This window comes from Notamacropus eugenii, chromosome 2 (assembly GCF_028372415.1).
Source record: "Notamacropus eugenii isolate mMacEug1 chromosome 2, mMacEug1.pri_v2, whole genome shotgun sequence".
Taxonomy (NCBI): domain Eukaryota; kingdom Metazoa; phylum Chordata; class Mammalia; order Diprotodontia; family Macropodidae; genus Notamacropus; species Notamacropus eugenii.
Window position 1 is genome coordinate 144976619 of NC_092873.1, and position 21851 is coordinate 144998469.

Below are 21851 nucleotides of genomic sequence, written 5' to 3' on the forward strand. Positions count from 1 at the left end.
AGAAAAGGACGGAAAGAGAGAGGAAGCACTGGATCTGAGTTCCAGATTTGTTAGTTGCTACCTGAGTATCCTTCTCCAATCTGGACTTTAGTTTCCTCTCGGAAAAAAAGAGATTTGACTAGATCAACAGTTAACTTTTTTTGTATTGTACACCCCTTTGGCAGTCTCATGAAACCTATGACCTCAAGTCAGAATAATGTTTTGAAATGCATAAAATAAAATGCATAGGACTGAAATGGAAACCAATTATATTAAAATGCAGCTATCAAAATATTTTAAAAAAACAAATTCACAGATGTTAGATTAAGAACCCTTGAGCTAGATGATCTCTAAAGTGCCTTCTAGCTCAAGATTCAGAAACGTGGGAAGCATGGCTAAAAATTCCACTTTGGATGCTTTTCAGGTAAGTCACTTAACTCCTTTCCCCACCTTCCCCCAGGTTTCTGTCATCTATAAAATTATGGGGTTGGTCTCAGTGATCCTCAGAATCCCTTCTACCTCTAGATTCAATCACATTTCAATTGTAAGTTTTATGGTCAGGAAATGTCCAGCGTGGTCCAGCATGGTCTTATATTCTTTACATCCCATTCTTAAGAGCTCATTTGCTTACTTGTGTGTTCTTTGACAGAAACTCCAGGTCCCTCAAGATTTGGTGTTTGAACAAAGACAGTGACCCCATAGTCACTATCTGGTGAAAGGTCCTGGAAACAGTGGCTGGTTTCTGATCCACGGACTGTGATTTCTTGCCCTCGTGTTCCTATATAGGACAACAAAGGAAAAACACAAAGGGCCTTTTGTATACCTCACATCACTAATTAGCACACTCTTAGAAGAGAGTTAGGTTGCAGCTACTACATAAACTTTTCCACTGTCAAGTTAAAAAACAAAATCCATGCTTACCATCTGATGGATTTAACTTCAATCTGTATGAGGTAGCAGATCGGTGAGCAGCCCATTTAACACAGAAGGTATTCCATCCTACTTGGTAAGTTGTCAGATCAGTCACATTCAAGTATACTAAGAAAATTGGAAGGAAATAGACATTTCATGAAAAAGAAAATACAAACTATCAATTTGATTATACCAGAACAAATTTTTGATGAACAATTGAAATTCTCTCAAAGTTAATTAGCATTTATTAAGCACCTACTAAATTTCAGGCACTTTACTAGGTGTGGGGAGAATACAAAAACAAAAGAGAAGCAATTTCTGACCTCAAAAAAGCTTATATTTTGGTGGGAAAGGTTGTCCAATTATGTTTTCTTATTATGAATACACAAAGGAACCAAACTCCAGCCTCTACCTCATTTTCTAACATAACCAACTCTATAGGTCTTCTCCCACTACCACTTGATATCTCAACAGCAGTCCCTAAGTAATGAAGACATCAATAATTTTTCAGAAAGTTAATGTTCTGTCACTGACTAGCTATTAAAGTGCTTAGTATCAAATACTTCAGCAGGTGCTGGGTCTAAGTTACACCAGCCTCTACCACCACAAAGGAATTCTGTGAAAAATAATTAAAATCAGTAGTGTGAGCCAAATCTCCCTAAGAATGATAAGAACTAGAAAGATCCAAGAATCTGACTTGACTACAGATATCCATTCTTGAAATAACCATTTTTGTAGCACTTTGCTATAAAAATTCAAAATATAACAATGAGAAAAAGTTAAAGGAAGCAAAATTCTTGTCAGTCACACATAAATCTTACATCTTCAGTTAAATGGCTATAGTTATATATGGACAGTGTGTCCCAAAGTCAATGCAATTTTAAGATTTATTAACTTAAAAACTTCAGTAGCTTAAAATACCACTAAGACTTTTGGAACACACTGTATTTGCTTAACTCTACCCCCAAAACTTACTATGAACACAAAATGATTGCCTGGGAAAACTGATAAATGAAAATAAAAAAGAATGAAAAAGACAGCAAGAAAATTAGAACAGATTGATTCCGTATGGTTTAAATATATTTTTCCCTTACAATCATAAAAACAGTTTTCACTCACATGTGGTGCCTTGATCAGTCAGTGGTATGCTGAGACCAGAATCATACTGAGCATAAACATTCACATCGTACGTGGTGCTGGGATTCAGATTGTGCAGAGTATATGACGTCACTTCCCCAACAAATACTTCCATAGGCTCATTAGAACCTTGAAAGAAGGTCACAATAGTACAGAGTTAATAAATCATCAGTAGTGTCAAAATTTTCCTTGGCTTTAATAAAGTCCACAGTCTACAACTGAAAATTTTACAAGGCCACCTTAAAACCATCATTATATACTAGTACTTCAACATAGTGATACTGGACATAAATCAGAATTTAGTGTAAGGCAATTCTATCCTGGACAGCAGCCAGATTAGTTCAGTTACTAAGAACAGAAACAAAAACAAAAATTTCCCTTTCTTAATTACTTCCTTTTTCTTTCCTTCCTCCCCCTCTCCCCATATACAGTCCTATTTCTTTTCTTTCCTTTTCCCCCACAACTTTGATCTCTTTCTGGGTCACATCATCACTAATGGTGTGGTACTAAGTAGTTTGATGGAAAGTATTACCCCTTTAACTCTGCTCAGCTATAACACACATGGATCCACAAAGGATGTGTGATTTCTGTGATTCACTGCAAGGAATAATCATTGTGGAAACTCCATCCAGGTTGTTGATTGCAACCCATTGATGAATTAGTTGGTGAGTCCTAGAAAGTTCCCCGAGGCTCAAAGAGGTTGTAATTTGTCCAAATTCTTGTTGTTCAGTCATTTTTCAGTCATGACCCAAATAAAGGCTTTCTTGGCAAAAGTACTGGAGTGGTTTGTCACGTCTTCTCCAGCTCATTTGACAAATGAGGAAACTGAGGCAAACAGGGCTAAGTAGTTTGCCCAAAATTGTGCAGTTAGTAAATGTCTGAAACCAGATTTGAACTCAGGAAGATGAGTCTTTCGGACATGTTTAGCGGTGCCCCACTCTCCATGACCTCATTTGGGGTTTTGTTGGCAAAATTAATGTCACTTCTTCTCCAGCTCATTTTACAAACGAGAAAACTGAAGCAACAAAGTGTGATTTGCCCAGGATTGCACAGTTAGTAAGAGTCTGAGACCAGATCTGAACTCAGGTCTTCCTGACTCCAGGCCTGACAGTCTACACACTGTCACTGTGCTGCCTTGCTCAAGTTTACACAGCTAGTAAATGTTAGAGGCAGGTTAGCATACTTTCTGGCACCTTTAAGAGCTTAACAAAAGCCTGGCAATTGATTCCTAACTCCATGACCAACATACTCTCCACTCTACCATATTGACTCAACACAATTTACATGCTTATAAAAAATATAAAAGTGTAGAAATAAGAAAGTATTTCCATAAATCATTTAAACAACATGACATAAAGTGATAATATAAGCAAAATGTTGACAGAAACATTGCAAGTATGAAAGATTCAGAAATGACCCTAATCCTGCCTCTGATATCACTACCTATGTGACCATGTGTAAGTCATGTAACCTGGCCGGGCTTCATTCTCCTTCTATTCAATATGAAGAGTAGAGGCTAGTTCTCTTTTAGTTCTAGATTTTTTTATTTTAGGAATGCTGTATATCAGTTAAATAGTATGTATGATTACCATGAAATTTCCATCATCACAATGCTGTAATAAACTAGCTAAATTTCATTCTTGTGCACAACAGGCTAGATTTTCCTCTTAATACATTTGGATGAAAAGAATGTCAGCTGCACAGTTACAACAGATAAGACCTTGGGCTAGTGCCTTGAAAAGGCATCTCCAGCACCTGAATGTTTAAGCTGCTAAAGAAAAAGGTTTGTCTGACTCCCTCTACGTATTTTTTAAGTAAGTGGACATAACGCATTCTTCATGATTATTCCAATATTGTCTTACCTACTGGTTTGTACACAATTTTGTAACCAAGAACAGGAGAGGGTGAAGGATCCCAGGAAACCCTGAATCTGGTATACCATTCATCAGTGATATGTATGTTCTGAGGAGGGAGCAGTCCAACTGAAAATAAATAACATATATTATATAATTTGTTACAGTATTATTGGATTTCATTAGCAAGGAGTAGTAAAAGTACCGTCCATCTTTCATACTCATTAAAGGAAGTGAGCATTCTCCCTCACCCTTGTTTTAATTTAACAAATTAGGGGGAAACAATAATTAATTTTTCGAAGTCACAAAAAAGTAATATGGAGCAGCGATTTTCAGCTCTTGCTCTCACAGTTAGGCAAGATTCTTAACCAGAGTCTCATAGCTACAATAAAATCCTTTTTTAGTTTTCCCTAATTAATTCTCTATTGCATTCACTACTCAGGAAGCTCCAAACCTTCTCTTTTCTCCTCAAGCCTCCCAAACTATTATCTCTCTACCTACCTCTCAGAAAAAGGATTTTTTCATACTTTACTGTGAAAACAGAAGTCATTCTCCGAGCTCCCTTTTCTCCCCTATTCTGCATTTTAAAACTCCCTTCCCTATTCTTTTATCCTCTTTTAGTCTCTGATGCAGCCTTTCTCACCAAGGTCAACCTTTCTAATTGTACAACAACCTTCAGCACTTTGCTGTCTAATCTTCAGTCTTTCCCTATTGACTAGCTTTTTCCCTGTTGCCTAGAAACATGTCCAGGTCTTCTTTAGTCTTAAAAAAATTTATTTTTTACCCTTCATTTTACCCTATCATCCCCTCAAGTCATGATCTTATATGTTAATCTCTTCCACAGTCAAGGTCCTAAAAAAAGAAAAAAATGGGGGAGGGGCATGGCTAGCTGTCCATGCTGATTATCTAGCTGTTCATGCTGATTATCTCCACTTCCTCTCCTCTCTCTCACTTCTCACCCTCTTGTAGTCTGGTGTCTGACTTCATCACGCAACAGAAACTAATCTTTTCAAAGTTATCAACAATCTAATTGCCAAATCCATTGAACTGCTCTCAACTGTCATCTTTCTTGACTTTTCTGTACCATTTAACTCTACAGATTGTACTCTCATCTTGGATACTGCCTCCTCTCTGCGTGTTTATTTAGAACACTTCTCTCTCTTGGTTCTCCTCCTACTTGTCTAGCCACTCCCAGACTCTGTCTCTCCACCACCTTTCTCTCTCTCTCAACTCTTTGAATCTACCTCTCAAACATGGCCCACAATCATGCCCTTGTCTCTACTTCAATGATCATCACCTTAGTGCAGGCCCTTATTACTTCTCATTTACTCTATTAGCACAATAGCCTTTTAATAGCACTCCCAAATCAACTCATTTCTCTATTCAATCCATCCTCTATACAATTACCAAAATGACATCCCTAAAGCAGATCTCTGATTATATCATTCCCTGTTCGGTAAGCTCCAAGTGTTACTTATTGACACTAACATAAAATACATCTCCTCTTTGGCACTTAGGTTCCTTCACCTTCTGTCTCCAATACACTTTTTTGGGCTTATTAATTAGTTAAAACTACTGCTTTTCATGCACTTCACATTCCTGCCAGATTGACCTACTTGTTGTTCCATGCACCTGGCATATCTTTGTATAGGCTATCCTCCTTCCCTGGAACACATGACCTCTTCCTTCCTACCTCTTGGAATCCCTAGTCTCCTTCAAATTTCAGTTCAATATCACCTCCTACTCTATATTTATTATGTACATATGTTTGTATTCAAATGTGTACAGAATGCAAGTTCCTTGGGGACAGAATCTGTTAATATGGTTTTTCTTTTATCTCCAGTGTCTTAGTAAAATGCCCAGTACAAAGAAATTGCTTAATAAAAGTCTGTTGGTTTCTACAATTGGAATTTGATGGCAAAGAATCATAAGAAGGAATCTTAAAAGTCATTTATGACATTAAAAACATTCTAGAATTGTAAACAATAGAAAGAACTTTAGAGATTATCTTATCATAAAATTAGGAGATCCTAAAATTGGAAAAAGTATTACAGGCCACTTAATCTCACTGATCATCACCAGGAATCTTCTTTCAACATCAACTACATGTGATAATCCAGCCTCCACTTAAAAATGTCTCCTGGTGAGGAACTTACCATCTAATGAGGTTGCCCCTTCCACCTTTAGATAGATCCAATTAATTGTTATAGAAGTAGACCCTATATAATGTCAAAATTAATTTCCACACACTGCTCCTGCTTCTGTCCTCTATGGCTATGTAAAGCAATATAATCTGTCTTTCAAAAACTTAAAGACAACTATTAAGCCCTCTTCAGATAAAGTCTTCTCTTTTCCAGGATGCTTCTTGGAAAATATGCCCAACAGAACTAGGAACAACAGGGAGAGAGGCAGAGATGCAGATTAAAATAGATGTAAGGAAAAGCTTCCTTATAATTAAAACTATCCAAAAACGGATGAGCCCTCCTCTGGAGATAACGGGTTCCCCCTCACTGGAGATCTCCAAGCTGATCCTGGGTGACCACTTATCAGTTGCATTATAATAAGGATTCTAGTTAGGTATCATTTCAACTAGATTTCCCTTCCACATCTAAAATCTATGATTTTGTAACCAAAGACTGAATCTTTGTAACCATGCCAAGAGCCAAGATATGCTGGCAAGGCAGAATTTTTGTGTTTGATCTTCCCATAGGTATGGATCTAATTTCAGAGAGTTCCAGCTCCAGGGCACATCCAAGTATGACATCAAAGTGTACCATCTGTCTGGGCCTCAACTCCAAATAAAGATGGTAACTGAGTCCTCTTCCATCTCCATATTTAAAGGGAAATGGACTTGCAATGGTGCTTTTGCTTAAGACAATATTTCTCCTTTCTTAACTGTCTACCCTGTTCCTATTTGCCTTACTAAAATTTCTCTGTCCCATAAATTTTGCCTCCTTAATGAAGATTTCTCTGAGAACCTCAATCAACAGTGACCTTTCTTTCCTCTAAAGTTATATCACACTTCCTGTCTGTATCATTATGGACTTATCACACACTCACTTGCAGCATCAGACATGCCTTTAATGTCCATATGTCATTTCTTCAATTATAATCTTCTTTAGGACCTAAACGACGTTTTATTTGTCTATATATCCTCCTTGGTGCTATGTGTGCTTTCTGGCACATAACAGGCATTTAACAAAAAGCACTGACTAAAAAGAAGTGGTCCTACCACTACCATTCCATACAAGAAAAAGGGGAAAAAAAGATTACTCACAATATCAGTGAAGTATGGATCACATGTCATTTTTCTAATGTACATATTTGCAATTTTGATAGTGTTGTATATCCAAAACATCAATATGACATGTAGTCAGAGCTGCTTCCCTTATGGTAAGTCACCAACATCCCTCATATTACAGCTGACAAACCAAATGTTCAGAGGCATTATGACTTACCCAAAGTCATCCATCAAAATCAAGAAGAATCTTGACTCCACATGCTGTGCCTATTTCACTATATATACTATTATATCACTAATCTGTCCTCATGCTAATAGAAAGTTGACCCCTAAATTCTTGTTTCATGAAACGCTATTTTAGTGGCATTTCAACTAGTAGCACTGAGTTACTATTCCTGGTATGATACGGGGGGAGGGGGGCTCCAGGAGGGCAAACATGATCAAAATTGAATGATCAATACAATTTTAAAAAAAAATAGAATGGATTACTTTCTATAAAGAATAAAACTTTTGATAGTTTTCACTGTATTCATGGAAACTCAAAGCTCTGAAACCTTCCATTCCCCCTAAGGAGTAACATACAAACACTAAAACATTCTAGAAACAAAATACACCAACAGAAATATGAATTTTTTAAAATCTTCTATATAGAATAAAATGTAATTCTCACTTTATTTTTCACTATACCTTGTAGATAGACTTAAAAATTCATATATTTCTGGAATTATTGGAATGGATGGCATTTCTATTTAGCCCTTTCTCTTCAGAATGGACAACTGGTACTCTTTCAACAAGAACTCATTAAGCACCTACTCTGTGCCAGGTAGCACTAGGCTCTGGGAGTAAAAAGACAAAACCAAAAATAGTACCTAATACCTAACCTCAATGAGCTTAATATTCTACCAGAGTTTACATTCTATTCCACTTAAATCAAGGCAAACCTTATTCTTTGCCAGTATCATTTGGAGAAATGAACAGGATTTGGGGATGTACAAATAGCATGTCATTGAAGCCATGCCACTTTACCTGTTCTTGCAGAATACGACAGAATCCAAAATATAGGAGGTTCCAGTTGCACACGTATAAGTTGAATCCCACCCACCTCCAATTTTTATTCAATGCCATAAGAGTTTTCAGTTATAGATTCATTACTGGACTCAGTGACAGTGTTACTGAAGAAAGACAGACTTATGAGACAAAGGACCATTTTTATTTATTTCTATAAGCCCAAATATTTGAGGCTTCATTAGATTAAGTGGTAACTAAATTAACTGAACTAATCAACTAATTAGATATTGAGACAATGATGTCATAAAAACAGAATTATGAGCAAATTATACTGTTCTTGCACACAGGAAACAAAACCAACAAAACCAAGGTAAAAACAGGCAAATTTCTCTAGATTTTCAGGAAGACTGTTGAGAAGCCCTTTTCTTTACCATTAAATGGATAATCCAGCTTTTTAAATCAGTTAAGGTCAATATGTCCTTTTTAACCAAAGAGTCTCATTTCTTGCTAATACAAAAACAATGAGGTTATTATCCCCCCCCCCCAAAAAAAAATTAAAGGATAAAGGAAATTTACCAGTTCTTCCGTTTCCAACTAAATGTCCACCATCCCCATCTTCATACACAGCCACAATAGTAATTTTATACGGAGTATCTGTTTGCAGGGGCTGCAAAATTACATTATTTCTTCTGCCAGGTACTGTGGTCTAAAAGACAAATTAAATAATAGATTTTAAAATTATATGCTGTATTTTGGCCTGAGAAAAGAAATGTTTTCCCTGTGCTAATACATGCTTGTTGAAATAATTCAGCTGAAGTGACATAAGGGCTTTTTACATAGTTGATAAAATAGTAAGAAAACTTACATATTCATCAATTGGATCACCAACGGTAGGAGAATAAATGATCCTGTAGTGCTGAACAGGTCCATCAGCATGATCCCACGTTACAGAAAGGCTATTGGTTGTCTCTCCAAAGACTTTCATGTTTCTTGGCCCACCTCGTGGTACTAAATAATCAACATTTAAGATTAGTTCCAGTTAATCATAAAAATATTCTACTCAGCTTGGAAATTCCTCAAGACTGAGTGTCTGGCTGCAACATAAGAGGACAAGAGTTATTTCATATGAAGTTTTATTAGCATGCTTAACATAACAACAGTTTTAAAGTATGTAAAAAGCTATCTGATCCCTTTGTCTCCACTTCCTCTCTTCTCATTCATTTCTCAGGCTCTTACTATATGGCTTCTGACCCCATCACTCAACTATAATGTCTCTCTCCAAAGAATGAATAATTTTTAATTGCCTTTTTTTTTTTAGCCTTCATCCTTAACCTCTCTAATGTATTGGACACTATTGACTATCATCTCCCATTAGTCAATCAATCAACAAGTATTTATTAAACATTTATCATGTATCAGGCACTGTGGTAGTCCCTGGGGATACAAGTATGAAGATTAAAGCAATCCCTACTCACAAGGAACGTTTTAATGAAAGAATATTTTACTAGACATTCTTTTCTCTCTTGGATTTTCACGATAGTGCTCTTTTATTTCAAACCTAATACATATGACCACATCTTTTCAATGTTCTTTGCTGGATTGTCATCCTTATCATATGCCTCCTAACCGTACCCAGGCTCTGTCCTGTACCCTCTCCTTTCTACATACTCTCTCATTTAATGACCACATCAGTTCACACGTGTTTAATTATCATTTCCCAGATGGCTTCTAGATCTATATAGTCTCTTACCTGAGCTCTAGTCCTGCATCCCCGACTGCCTATTAAATATTTGGAACTGGATGTCTCATAGGCATCTCAAACTCCACATGTCTAAAATAGACTCTATTATATCTTTCCTTAAAAACTCTTCCCTCTTCTGAATATCCCTATGTCCCTTGAAGATACTACTAGTCCATCAGATTCACAGCCTCATTTTCACATACAATTCCTCACTCTCACTCACCCCCACCTTATCCAATCACTTGCTGAATCTTTTAATTTCTGTCTCTCTAATATCTCTCACATCTCTTCTCATATGACTACTATCCCAGTTTAGGGCTTCAGTCCTCTGACCTATACTATTGGAAGAACCTCCTGATTAGTCTTCCTCCTTCAAGTCTCTCCCCACTCCAACCCATCCTCCTCAAACAGCTTCTGAAATGATGTTTTTAAATTGTGGGTCTGACTAAGTCTATCCTCAACTCAATAAATTATATTGATTCCCTATTACCTCTAAGATTAAGTACAAAGTCTTCAGTAAGTCATTTAAAGCCACTGACTACCCAGCTCCTCCCTTTCCAGTCTTGTTTCACATTATTCCCCTTCACATACTCCATAGTCCAGTCAAATTGTCCTAACTTTTCCTCACATGGGACAGTCCATTTCTCATTTCTGTGCCTTTTCCCTGGCTGTCTCCCATTCCTGAAAGCCATTCCCTCTTTGCCTTCATCTCCAAAAATCCCTAAGTTATATCAAGAGCTCAAAACCAGACTTCTGCATAAAGTCCTTCTCGAGCTCTCCAGCTGCTAAGTACCTTCCCATCCCCTTGAATTTACCTTGCATTTGTGTTCTATGTATTTTGCATCTACCAGTATATTTATGTTTTCTCCTCCAAGAGAATACAAGCTTCTAGTAAGTATGAACTATTTCACCTGTCTTTGTGCCCCCAGGGAGCAGCAAAGTACCTGGAAGATACTACATGACTAATTATATTTTAATATGTCCATTACATTTTCCCATTATATCCATGACCTCTTTCCATAAAAACTCTGCTCTCCTCTGGATGTCCATACTTCCCTTAAAGACAACACTACTGCTCTATTAGATTCACCACCTCATTGTCATATACAATTCATCCTCACTCTCACTCACCCCTATGTTATCCAGTCACTTACTGAATCTTTTCATTTCCATCTCTATAGTATTTCTCATACCTCTACTCATATGGCTACTATCCCTGTTTAGGGCTTCAGCTCTCTAACCTATAGCGTTGCAATAACCTCCTCATTGGCCTTCCTGTTTGTTGAAGGAATACATCATCTCTCTCCATGTGTGAAGTACAAATGTCACATTAGCATTCTTCACTGGTAGAAATAATGACATAGGAGTCAAGAGACCTGGGTTTCAGCCCTGACTGTTTCTTACTGGCACCATGACCCCTAGACAAGTCATTTCACTCCTCTGAGCCTCAGTTTTCTCATCTCTAAAATGGGAGATTGGGACTCGATGAACTTAAGATCCCTTTCTATGAAATTTTCCCCAGTCTTATTATAAATTGATAAAAGTTATAAACTACTACATATCTAAGGTTGGGGCTAATATTAATGCAGAGAATAGTTTGTCACCATAGATTTGCTAAGATTTATAGCCCAGAAAAAAAAAGGAATCTTTGTTGTCATTGTAATAATAAAAGTAGCAGGAGTAGTAATAACATCTTAACATTATAGAGCTTTAAATCTTACTATATACTTCCTCACAAATAAAACTGTGAGAGTGTAGGTATTATATTATCAGGAGATAATATAATAATATATTTTATACAATATCATGTTATACATTACAATTAATACATTAAGTCATATCCTATAATTATTATATCATTTTATATATATATGTATATATAAAACAAATCCCTGAAGCTCACAGAAGTTAACAAATCTTATAAATGTTGGAGTTAGAACCCGAATCCATATCTCCTGACTCCAAGGCTAGTGACCACCACTACCTATTCAGAAAACCACTGGAACTCAAAACCCTTAGATTTTTTTAAAAAACTCTCATTTACAGAGAACAGTCATTGTTTATATGGGAGGACAAGGAAAAGAAGGACTGGGGAGTGGAAAATTAGAAAGAAGTGAGAAAAGGAAACTTCCTCCAAGAGGAAGTTTTAGCTTTAAGCCTCAAATGGAAGTAATGCTAACCAAGAAAGAAATTAATACCAAATACATTCAACACAGAGATCAGACACTGAAAACATTTTCATTCTAAAATATGAATAAAAGCAGAAACCATGTAGGATATCTACTCAACGATTACTTAAAGAAATGATCCCTCCCTCTCTCTAAGAAATCCTACATTTAAATACGTAGAAATCGAGATAGAAAAGGCCTTTTTCTCACATGTTTGGCCTTGAGCAGGGCTGGGATCTCCCTCTCCATCTGAGTACACTGCCACAATGTTCACAGAATAGGGCGTATCTGGAATCAGGCGCTCCAACTGCACTGTGCGGGTATTTCCTGGTACTGTGATCTGAAGGGGAAACAATGCCAAGAGTTAATCTGATGACAACCCAAGTGCTTACCAAGTCATGTTTCTCAACTCATCATAATACCTATAACAAAGGACTTTAGCCCAGATCAGTCAAGTGCTAACTGCACTTTCTATTATTGGCCTGCTGTTGTCATGCTATTACACACAATTTGTTCTTGGGAACATCACCTCCCAAAAAACTGTTAAGTACACACCACTGACTAACTAATTTCAACTGCATCCCATTGCATGTCAATAATCAAGACTTTCAAATACTATTGTGCTTAGAGGGTAAGCTTTGTTGTTGTTTGTTTTGGGTTTCGTTTTGTTTCTTTTTACCCAAAAATTATCAGATTTGTGAGAATGTTCACATTCTGGGGAGAAGTGCTTTCTATTTCAACCCAGAGCCAAATAGTACTGTGCTCTGAGAAGGGCAAGAGCTGTCCACAGGATGTCTACAACACAGAAAGGAGAGAGCAAAGCTAAACATTTGGGAAGTTTTAACTTATAGAAAGCAGAGAGTTTTCTTTACTCTTCCTACACTGCATGAATGTCATTTATCATGGACTGATGTGTCATGCCTCGACAACTAAATGAGTTATTTTCCCAACTGAGTTTGAATTAAGTATCCTAGTACCATGTGGACACAAACTTGTAACACTGCTAAATGAACATATTCACCAAAGCACAACTGAGAAGTGCAGTTGACTATAAACTAAATCAAACAATTTTTCATCCAAGAAAAATGCTGTCAGCTTCTGAAGGTATATTTTTAGTTATATAAACAACAAGGACACTTGAAGAATGAATAGGTAATTCACAAGCCATACTCACATTGGCTTCCTTCATCAGTGTTTCAAACGGTCCACTTAAGCTCTTTAAATCACATGAGATTTACATTTGATAACTAACTCATATTTTCCAGTGACTGCGCTTTCCTTAGTCTTCCATATATTAACTACACCTGTCCCAATTCATTAGAAATACAACAAAAGATCCCTCCATGTAGAGTTTAGTATGCTTGTGGTCTGTTCACTCTGAGTCTAGTATACTGCCACATGACTACACTCATCTGGAAATGATGTTTCCACTGCAGGCAGTGCCATGCACACAATTGGTTTATTGTTACTGGCCAGTCTTCATGGCAGAAGGTGCAATGTGGTCCACAGAAATCTCTTGCTGAGTTTTCAGAAGACAAAATTACTTACAGATTCTGAAGGCCTTGTGCCAGTCTGGGGAGAATACACAATACGGTACTGCTGGACAGGTCCGGGTGCAGGTTCCCAGCGAACATCAAGGGTATTTGGCGTGGGATTGTACACTTGGATATTTCTCGGCAGGCCTCTTACCACTAGGCAAAGGAAAATGGAAGCATATTTCTTAATTTTGTTTACACATGACAAGTCTGCATTAGTAGACTGCCAGGACTCGCAAACCACAATAGGATAAAACATTGCTCTCCTTCAGTTTCAGAGTTCCTAAGTACTGAATCAAGTTTAAAACCCTTTAGAGGCAACTTTTCCCCTAGACTGAGCCAACCTTACTCGTTTATTTTGGAGTACTGTCTCAATGAGGAATAGGGCAATGAATATGAGCAAGAGATGAGTTTTTTTTCTTAACAGTAAAATTAGAGTGCTCTGGCAAAATAGCCCAATTGTTTGTTAAATAGAATGTAGGAGTGAGAGGGAGGAGAATTCAAATGCAACATTAATACCTATCATTATATCCCTATACTTAATAAAAAGACCAGAAGAAGGTGAATACTCACAGGTTTCGATTACTGAGCAACATTTGCTATTAGATATCAGACATTAGCTATCATTCAACTAGTTTTCATTACTCATTCATTCAACAAAAATATATTGAGCACCTACTATGCATCATACACTATGGAGAGAAAGGCTTAGAGAGAGCAAAGAGACAAGAAATAGTCCATTTTTAATTAACTCTGCTAAGTAAAAATAGAGACAATTTCAATTGAAAGAGAACCCCAAAAGTGCAGCTAGTGGCTAATAACTTAAAACTTCTCCCCATGGATCTTTTACCACAGGAGATTAACCATTTCAGAATATTAGTCTCATTTTTACCAACACCAGTAAGTACCAAAAAGGGGGAGAAATGTGGGCACACAAATACATGGAAGAGTCATTTAAAAAATACTACTGACAGTAAAAACACCATAAACTGGTTTTCTCTGAGGGAAAAGCGAAGCAAATGGTGCTTTAATGGCAAGAAGGGATTCATCAGCAAAACAGAACCCTGTGAGATCAAATAACAGGATAGACAGATTTCAACCATTCACATTGTTTGCATGAGCATCAAATTACAAAATCTCTTCTTAACACATATTTACAAGGCAGGACGCAAAACGTTAATATGTCAAATTGCCAGTGAAATTTTTGAAAGTATCTTTAAATCTATCAGTGCTCAAATTGTTATTCCAAGAAGGTGGGTTTTGCTTTTATAAAAACATTATTTCAGTACATTTAAAAAAAAACCTACATGTTCTTCCAGTGTCTGAAGTTCGTCCACCATCCCCTTCAGTATAAACTGGAACTACTGTAACTGTATAAGGTGTATCAGGTTGCAGGTTCCTCAGAATAAAATAATTGGTGTTCCCTGGAGTTGTTACCTAATAATTTGAAAGAAACACAAGGCACTCAGCTTCACTAATGGGGAAATCTATATAGTCTTGTCTATGAAGAATTTAACTTGAAAATCTTATTAAATGAATTAAGCTTCAGCTCAACCTGAGTGTATTCTACTTATCTTTCATGTGACCATTTAACTCTAGGTATCTGTATGCTCATTTGCAAAAATGAGAGGATCGGATTAAATGACCTTTAAGGTCTCTTTCAGCTATAAATCAATGATTCTGTGTAACAAACACACATACACACACGCATACATACATACACACATACACACACACACAGAGAAACAAAACTAAACTAAACCACAGCCAGGTGATATATCAGATACTTCATGCTTAGGTTAATCTATTATCAGAGAACAGTTGAAAAGTATCTTTAATATTGCAAAGAAAAGGAAAGGTGGGATGGGGATAATGATAATTATAATAACTAACATTTATACAGTACTTACCATATACCAGGCACTGTGCTAAATGCTTTAAAATTATTAATCTCATTTGATCCTCATAACAAAGTCTGAGAACTTGAATTTGAATCTTGGCTCTACCACTTATTGACTGTGTAACTGGGAAAATAATTTTAAGTCTTTGGGACTTGGTTTCCTCCTCTGTAAAATGGAGGGGAGACTCACTAGAAATTTTCTTCCACCTCTAAATTTTATGACCTAGATAATGTTGAAAGTGTAAAATGTGTTTCCTACTCTGATAACTCAGGACCCAGAAATATATACTACTATACCACTATCTGATAGTATCAGGGCACTGCGAAAGGTATATATCTGACAGTCTTTTTATTGACTGGAGACCAAAAGCAAGAGGACGTAACTGCCTCTAACCCAACTGTATATCATTAACCGTTCTCCCATCTTCCCTTTCCTACCTACTTACTCCACTGTCAAAACCTATTAAATGAGCCATCCATTCATCATAATTTAATAAATTAGGTGATTCATTAGTTCAATTTTAGGTTAATTCCTATAAAGTTCAAATGGGCTAATAAGATTCAACAGAATAATACCATTTCTTCCGGACCACCTGCAGTCGGTGCATAGAAAACCTTATACTGGCGAGGATTGCCCTCAGCATGATCCCATCGAACATTCAGCGTACTGGTGGAAGGATCGTATACTCTCAGGTTCTTCACGGTATTGAGAGGCTCTGAAAAGTGCGTAAATCATAATTGAGTATGTTTCCTTTTTGTTTTACCAATAGAACACATTAATCACAAGCCTTTGGTAAAAGCCTTTCCCCAAAGTACTTTTAACTATAGAGTTTTGGTTTGGGTGTGTTTTTTTTCAGTCTTAATCTTTTCTGTTTTTAACAAGAAATGGTATAGTGACTAGAATTAGGAAGAACTGGTTTCAAGTACTGCCTCTGACACACAACAGTTGTGTGACCCTAGATAAGTTGTTTGTGTTGTCAGTTCCCAAGTTTCCTAAGACTATATATGAAAGAAGTGTTGCTGATCTGCATTGGTGGACAGTGTATCCACACTAGGAATTCATTTCCCCACACTAATAAAATCACAAGTCCAGAATGGACTAATCAATGAAAGAAATGTTTCATTCAGTTCCACAATATCTCTTTTTAGTAAGTACAGTCTTGAAATTAAAATTTTAAAATAGAGAGATCATCCCTCACTGAGCACGGAGTCATTGCTAAAGACTTTAAGTCAGACAAACACTATCTGATGTATACATGTGATTTTGCTGCAAAGCAAGATCAGTGAAAAAAATAAAGGAGCTTGGGCTCACTTACTGGTCTTGCCTCGGCCAGTCATCCTTCCTCCTTCACCATCAAAATACAGAGATGAGACAGTAATTGAGTATGGGGTATCTGGTTTCAGCTTCTGTAGAACCACGCTGTTTTGCCTTCCTCCTATTGTGGTCTTTGATCAAACAGGGGACAGGGTTAAAACCTTGTTCTTTCTAATCTACTGGAATCAGTACATCCTAAAGTATGGAATGAGTCTTAAGCTTTGAAACTATGACCTGAAAAGGGAATCTCTTCTTCTCAAGCACAAAATAAAACGTATTTCAGGACTGACTTGCCAGAAAGTCACTTGCAATTGAACTGTCATCAAATCGCTTTGTTAATTGCTTTCATTTTTAATGACATTTTTTTCTTATTGATCCCTCCCTCCCTAAACCTTCCAATTGTGCAAATTTGTTTAAATCCGAAAAACAAGTTATATCTTCATAATCTGAGCTGCCACCCACTTTCAAGATCCCTGAGAATAGCATGATCTTAGAGATGTCACACTATTGAGGACTGGACTCATTCTTAACTTATGTTTTCTCTTTTTTAATGTGATTCAGAACCACACTAAAATGATTCAGCAAAAGAACTAAAGTTCCTTTCCTGCTGTTCAGTCATTTTTCAGTCATGTCTGACTCCTCATGACACCATTTGGGGTTTTCTTGGCAAAAATACTGGAGTGGTTTTCCATCTCCTTCTCTAGCTCATTTCACAGACAAGGAAACTGAGGCAAACAGGGTTAAGTGACTTGCCCAGGGTCACTAGTAAGTGTCTGAGGCCAGATTTGAACTCAGGAAGATGAGTCTTCCTGACTCTAGGCTAGGCACTCTATTCACTACATCACCTTAAAATCCCTTGGTATTTCCAGAAAAAAAAAAAAGGAAAAAAAAAACCCAGCCATACCAGCAGCCTTAACCAAGTAGACTAAGTGACTAACACTTGCCAGGCCACATCTAGAAAAAGGTTCACAGTGAATTTCATGACACTAGTCTTGTGGCATGAAGTCTTTCAATTTCCTCCAATTATGGAGGTTAGCTTTTTATTCACTGCTCAAGGCCATCTAGCTATCTTGCTGTTGAAAGAAAATTTGTCCATTTTGTTAACAGTCTACTGAATTCATATGTTTATGCCATGCTATTTAAAATCTCATGAAAATGGAGAATTGCCCACAATGAGTAAGCATTTAGACATCTGGATGCTGTATTTCTAGTCCAGATGTTTTTAACTTAGTACTCATCCATTGAAGTATTCTAAATTTCAAATTAATCTCTCAATGTAGCATAACCATCTTTAACAGGAAAGGAATTGATATGTCACATGTTTTAATCAATCACATTTTTGAGTTTATTAGAGAAAATTATCAATGTAATTATATGATACATTAAAAAACATAGCTACAAGAAACCTGAAAAATATAATGTCAGTGAGTAGGGGTAGTTTTATGAGCACACAAGATAGATTTCTGTCTACTAGGTATAATTTGAGCAGAAAAGGTGCCCAATCAAAAGAACCTCCCTTACTGGCTGACAGCAGAAATTCTACCTGTTAGAAGTCCATGCCTTTAAGTAACCAAATTGAAACATAAATATCCCTAAAGAGGTAAGTCATTATTAGTTGACACCTTAACAAAAATTAGTTTGCCAGACTCTAGCCAATCATGACACCTGAGGGCAAAGTCCAATATAATTGTAGAATACATAGCCCCTATGTGAATGCAGGACCAATAAAAAAAGGAAAGCGGGCTTTTAATAAGAGTGATGAGAAGGCAACAAAAACAAATTTGGTATGCCAAACTTAGAATCAAAAAATCTAAACGTCAGTCTTTGCTCAGGCACTGAGATGAATGAAATTAGCCACGTGACTTCTCCCTGCTCCTCAAGGTTCTCATCTGCAAAATGAGGGGAATGAAGTTGATGACATCTCAGGTTCCTAAGTCTATGACCACATAAGGACTCTCTAGTTTGTATTTTAAAAAGACTGAGAGAATATGGCCAATCTATAAAATCACAAAAATGGTTAAGTAGGAAAAAACACTGCACTTAGAAGACCAAGGTTAACTGGATTTTGTTATGCGTCAAATTATTTAACCTCTGTGAACCTCAGCTGCTTCATCTGTAAATAAGAAAACTAACACCCACAGTATCTAACTCACAGGGTTGAAATTGTAAACGTTAAAATACTATACAGGTGTGAAATAAGATTACCATGGGTTTGTTCACCATATTTTAGATTACTGGGATGAGAATACAACTTTTGAAATGTCAGAGAAACCAACGGGATAAATAAAATGACGTATATTTCACACAGAAATCAACAAACTAATGGAACTTGGTAATCCATAGATAATGCAGACTGAAAACAGAATCATAGGTTTGTATCTCTTGATCTAGAAGAAGCCTCAGAAACCATTAAATCCAACTCCCTCATTTTACTAAAAAAAAAAAAAAAAGATTCTAAAGGCTAAAATAGATTCAAAAATATTTAAATAAATTCATAGGTAATAGATCTAAAAGAGATTGCTACGGGGAATTTGGATATGTTGAGGTTTGTCCCCTAAATTCTAGCTGGCATCACAGAAAGAAGGTATAATCTGCCATGCAAACATCTAATGATTCCATTATACAATACAATTTACTGAGCTGGATAGTTCATACATCTCACCCAGGACTGTCATATGCACACAGAATGGCCCAAATGGAGTCCTTGTAAAGTTAATTACCGTTTGTTCAGGCCCATCCCCTGTGGAAGGCTGGTAAGTGATCCTGTATTTCTGCACACGCCCACTCGCAGGATCCCACTTAACAGTCAAGCTTTTGGATGTCGCATTGTATACTTGAAGATTTCGTGGACCACTTTTTGGAGCTGAAAACAATCATTAATGCCCAAAACAGATTATTCTAAAACACAGCCCTATCTTCCAATAAAAATATATGCACTCCTTCAATGTCCTCCTCCCCCTCCACACACACACACATACACACACAGACACAAAAGCTTTTACTGTAGATTTAAATTGACCTGTTCTCCTGTCAATATATAAATGTAATTAGTGAATTCCAAGCAATTTACCAATAAACTTTACTCATTCAAGAGTAAGCCATTGAGAAGAGCCTCCATTTAAAGTCAAACATTAAAATGAGAGAAGATTGAATTAAATAAATGATTATGTTGTGATTTTTAATTTTAAATGATGGAAGTTATGAAAATTTAGATTCTTACCTATAGTTGTTACAGGTATTGCAGGCACTAGAGAGAAAACAAATATTTGGAAAATATTACATATGTACCTTGAAATCCAACTACAAAGAGTATAGGAAACCAAATCCCATTTGAAAAATTCAAGCTTACATGTCCGCTCAGTGCTGGTAAGGTCATCACTTTCTGATTCATCAGGATAAATGCCAGTAACTGAAACTTCATACAGTGTATTTGGGTTCAGATTTTCAAAAACCAGAGTACTTTCATCACCATTTAAGATAGTCTTAAGTGAAAAGAAAAACAAGAAACAAATTTCAGCTGTAATTTTAAAATAGTGAACACGGTGACAGGTTCTTGAAAATATTTGGTCAGATTCATCTCTCTCATGCAATGGCTTTCAAATCCCCATAGTTAGAAAAGACTTAAATCTGGCAACAGAGTTATTATGATACCTTTCAGACAAGGCAAAATGTGATCCGCTAATAAAAATGCCAGTCAGTCCTACCTCCATTTTTTCTGTGGCTCCATAAGGTGACCATGTCACTCTGTAGAGAGATACATCTGAAGCCCCATGATCCCATGTTCCTCTGAAACTATCTGGCGTGACTTCCGTAAGTCTCAGATTAATTGGTGCCGGTACAGGACCTATTGGAAGGAGAGGTCAGAGCATGTTTTAACATGGCACTCAAATTAAGAGGCAATGTGGTCTACTAAGTAGAGAGCTGGCCTCAGAGTCAGGAAAATCTGAGTTCAAATTTGACCTCTGACATATAATTGATTGTGTGACCTTGGGCAAGTCACTTCAACTCTTAGGGATCTAGGCAACTCTCAAGATTATAAATTGCTGAGCAGTGCCAACATGCATTGATACAGAGAGTTTCCTCATCCAGAAGTTCCCTATGTCAATGAAACCACAGATCCAATTTCCTATTCCTCAGACTAAACACAATGTAATTTTTTAAAAATTTCCAATGGACACCACCAAATGATACTTCAGTTGGAAACTGAATAAAATCCATATCCATCAAAGAAACCTAACCATAACTAATTCATATGTGCATTTGTACATATATATCATCTGTGACAAGGACAAGTTTTAATGCAACTATTCAATAAAGTTTAATAAAGTTCTTCTGAGCCCGACCTTGATTTAAAATGATCAAACCTGACAATGTATTTATATTATGTATATATGTACATAATATATTATATATATTTATATGTCCTGCACTATGTTTTTATTTTACTGAATGAATAAGACATGAACACATTGCAATTCAATTTTTTTAAGATGAAAGCATAAAGAATATAAGTTCATTTGCATATGGCCTTCAAAAATTATGTTTCTAATTCCAAAAGGTAAACAAATATTGTTTCATTACTTTAAAATGAACGTTACATAGCAATGAGGTGTATTGGCATAGGGGTAGTGGACTAGATTTGGAGTCAAGAAGACCTAAGCTAAAATTCTGTCTATGACATTTATTAGCATGTGCCCAACGGCAAATTATTTCACCTCTCTGAGATTTGGTGTTTTCATCAAAAAAAGAATATAACAGTAGTACCTACCTCAAGGGTTCACCGTGAGGTTCAACTGTGCCTAATGTTTTTTTCAAACTTTAAAAATTTATACAAATGCCAGCTGTTATAACAAATGCATACATCACAACCAGAGAACATCTTGTTTTTAGAAAAAGGCTGAGCCTGTTCAATTTGCTCTGCCAATGAGTAGATTATTATATGATCCCCACTACCAAAAATTTAACACGTTTGAATCCAGAAATTTGAACAGAGGAAGGATATTATGCGAAATAGTGCAATAGAAATGCACAATTAAGTTTTTAATAGATGTCTAACTTTAAA

At 36.5% G+C, this 21851-nt stretch overlaps 1 protein-coding gene across 3 annotated transcripts in view; it reads right to left on the reverse strand.

Moving 5' to 3' along the window:
* Window positions 1-21851, reverse strand: part of COL12A1 (collagen type XII alpha 1 chain) — a 135370-nt gene that overhangs the window by 40911 nt on the left and 72608 nt on the right. For all 3 annotated transcript variants that reach the window (XM_072642623.1, XM_072642624.1, XM_072642625.1), the window contains 15 exons: window positions 20494-20633; window positions 20139-20271; window positions 20010-20036; window positions 19510-19652; window positions 16791-16920; window positions 16051-16190; window positions 14882-15011; window positions 13588-13730; window positions 12250-12379; window positions 8996-9138; window positions 8707-8836; window positions 3891-4010; window positions 2011-2157; window positions 901-1017; window positions 611-757 (listed from right to left, as the gene is read on the reverse strand). In XM_072642623.1, the coding sequence (XP_072498724.1) occupies window positions 611-757; window positions 901-1017; window positions 2011-2157; window positions 3891-4010; window positions 8707-8836; window positions 8996-9138; window positions 12250-12379; window positions 13588-13730; window positions 14882-15011; window positions 16051-16190; window positions 16791-16920; window positions 19510-19652; window positions 20010-20036; window positions 20139-20271; window positions 20494-20633 (1920 nt within the window). The remainder of the gene's footprint in view (window positions 1-610; window positions 758-900; window positions 1018-2010; window positions 2158-3890; window positions 4011-8706; window positions 8837-8995; window positions 9139-12249; window positions 12380-13587; window positions 13731-14881; window positions 15012-16050; window positions 16191-16790; window positions 16921-19509; window positions 19653-20009; window positions 20037-20138; window positions 20272-20493; window positions 20634-21851) is intronic.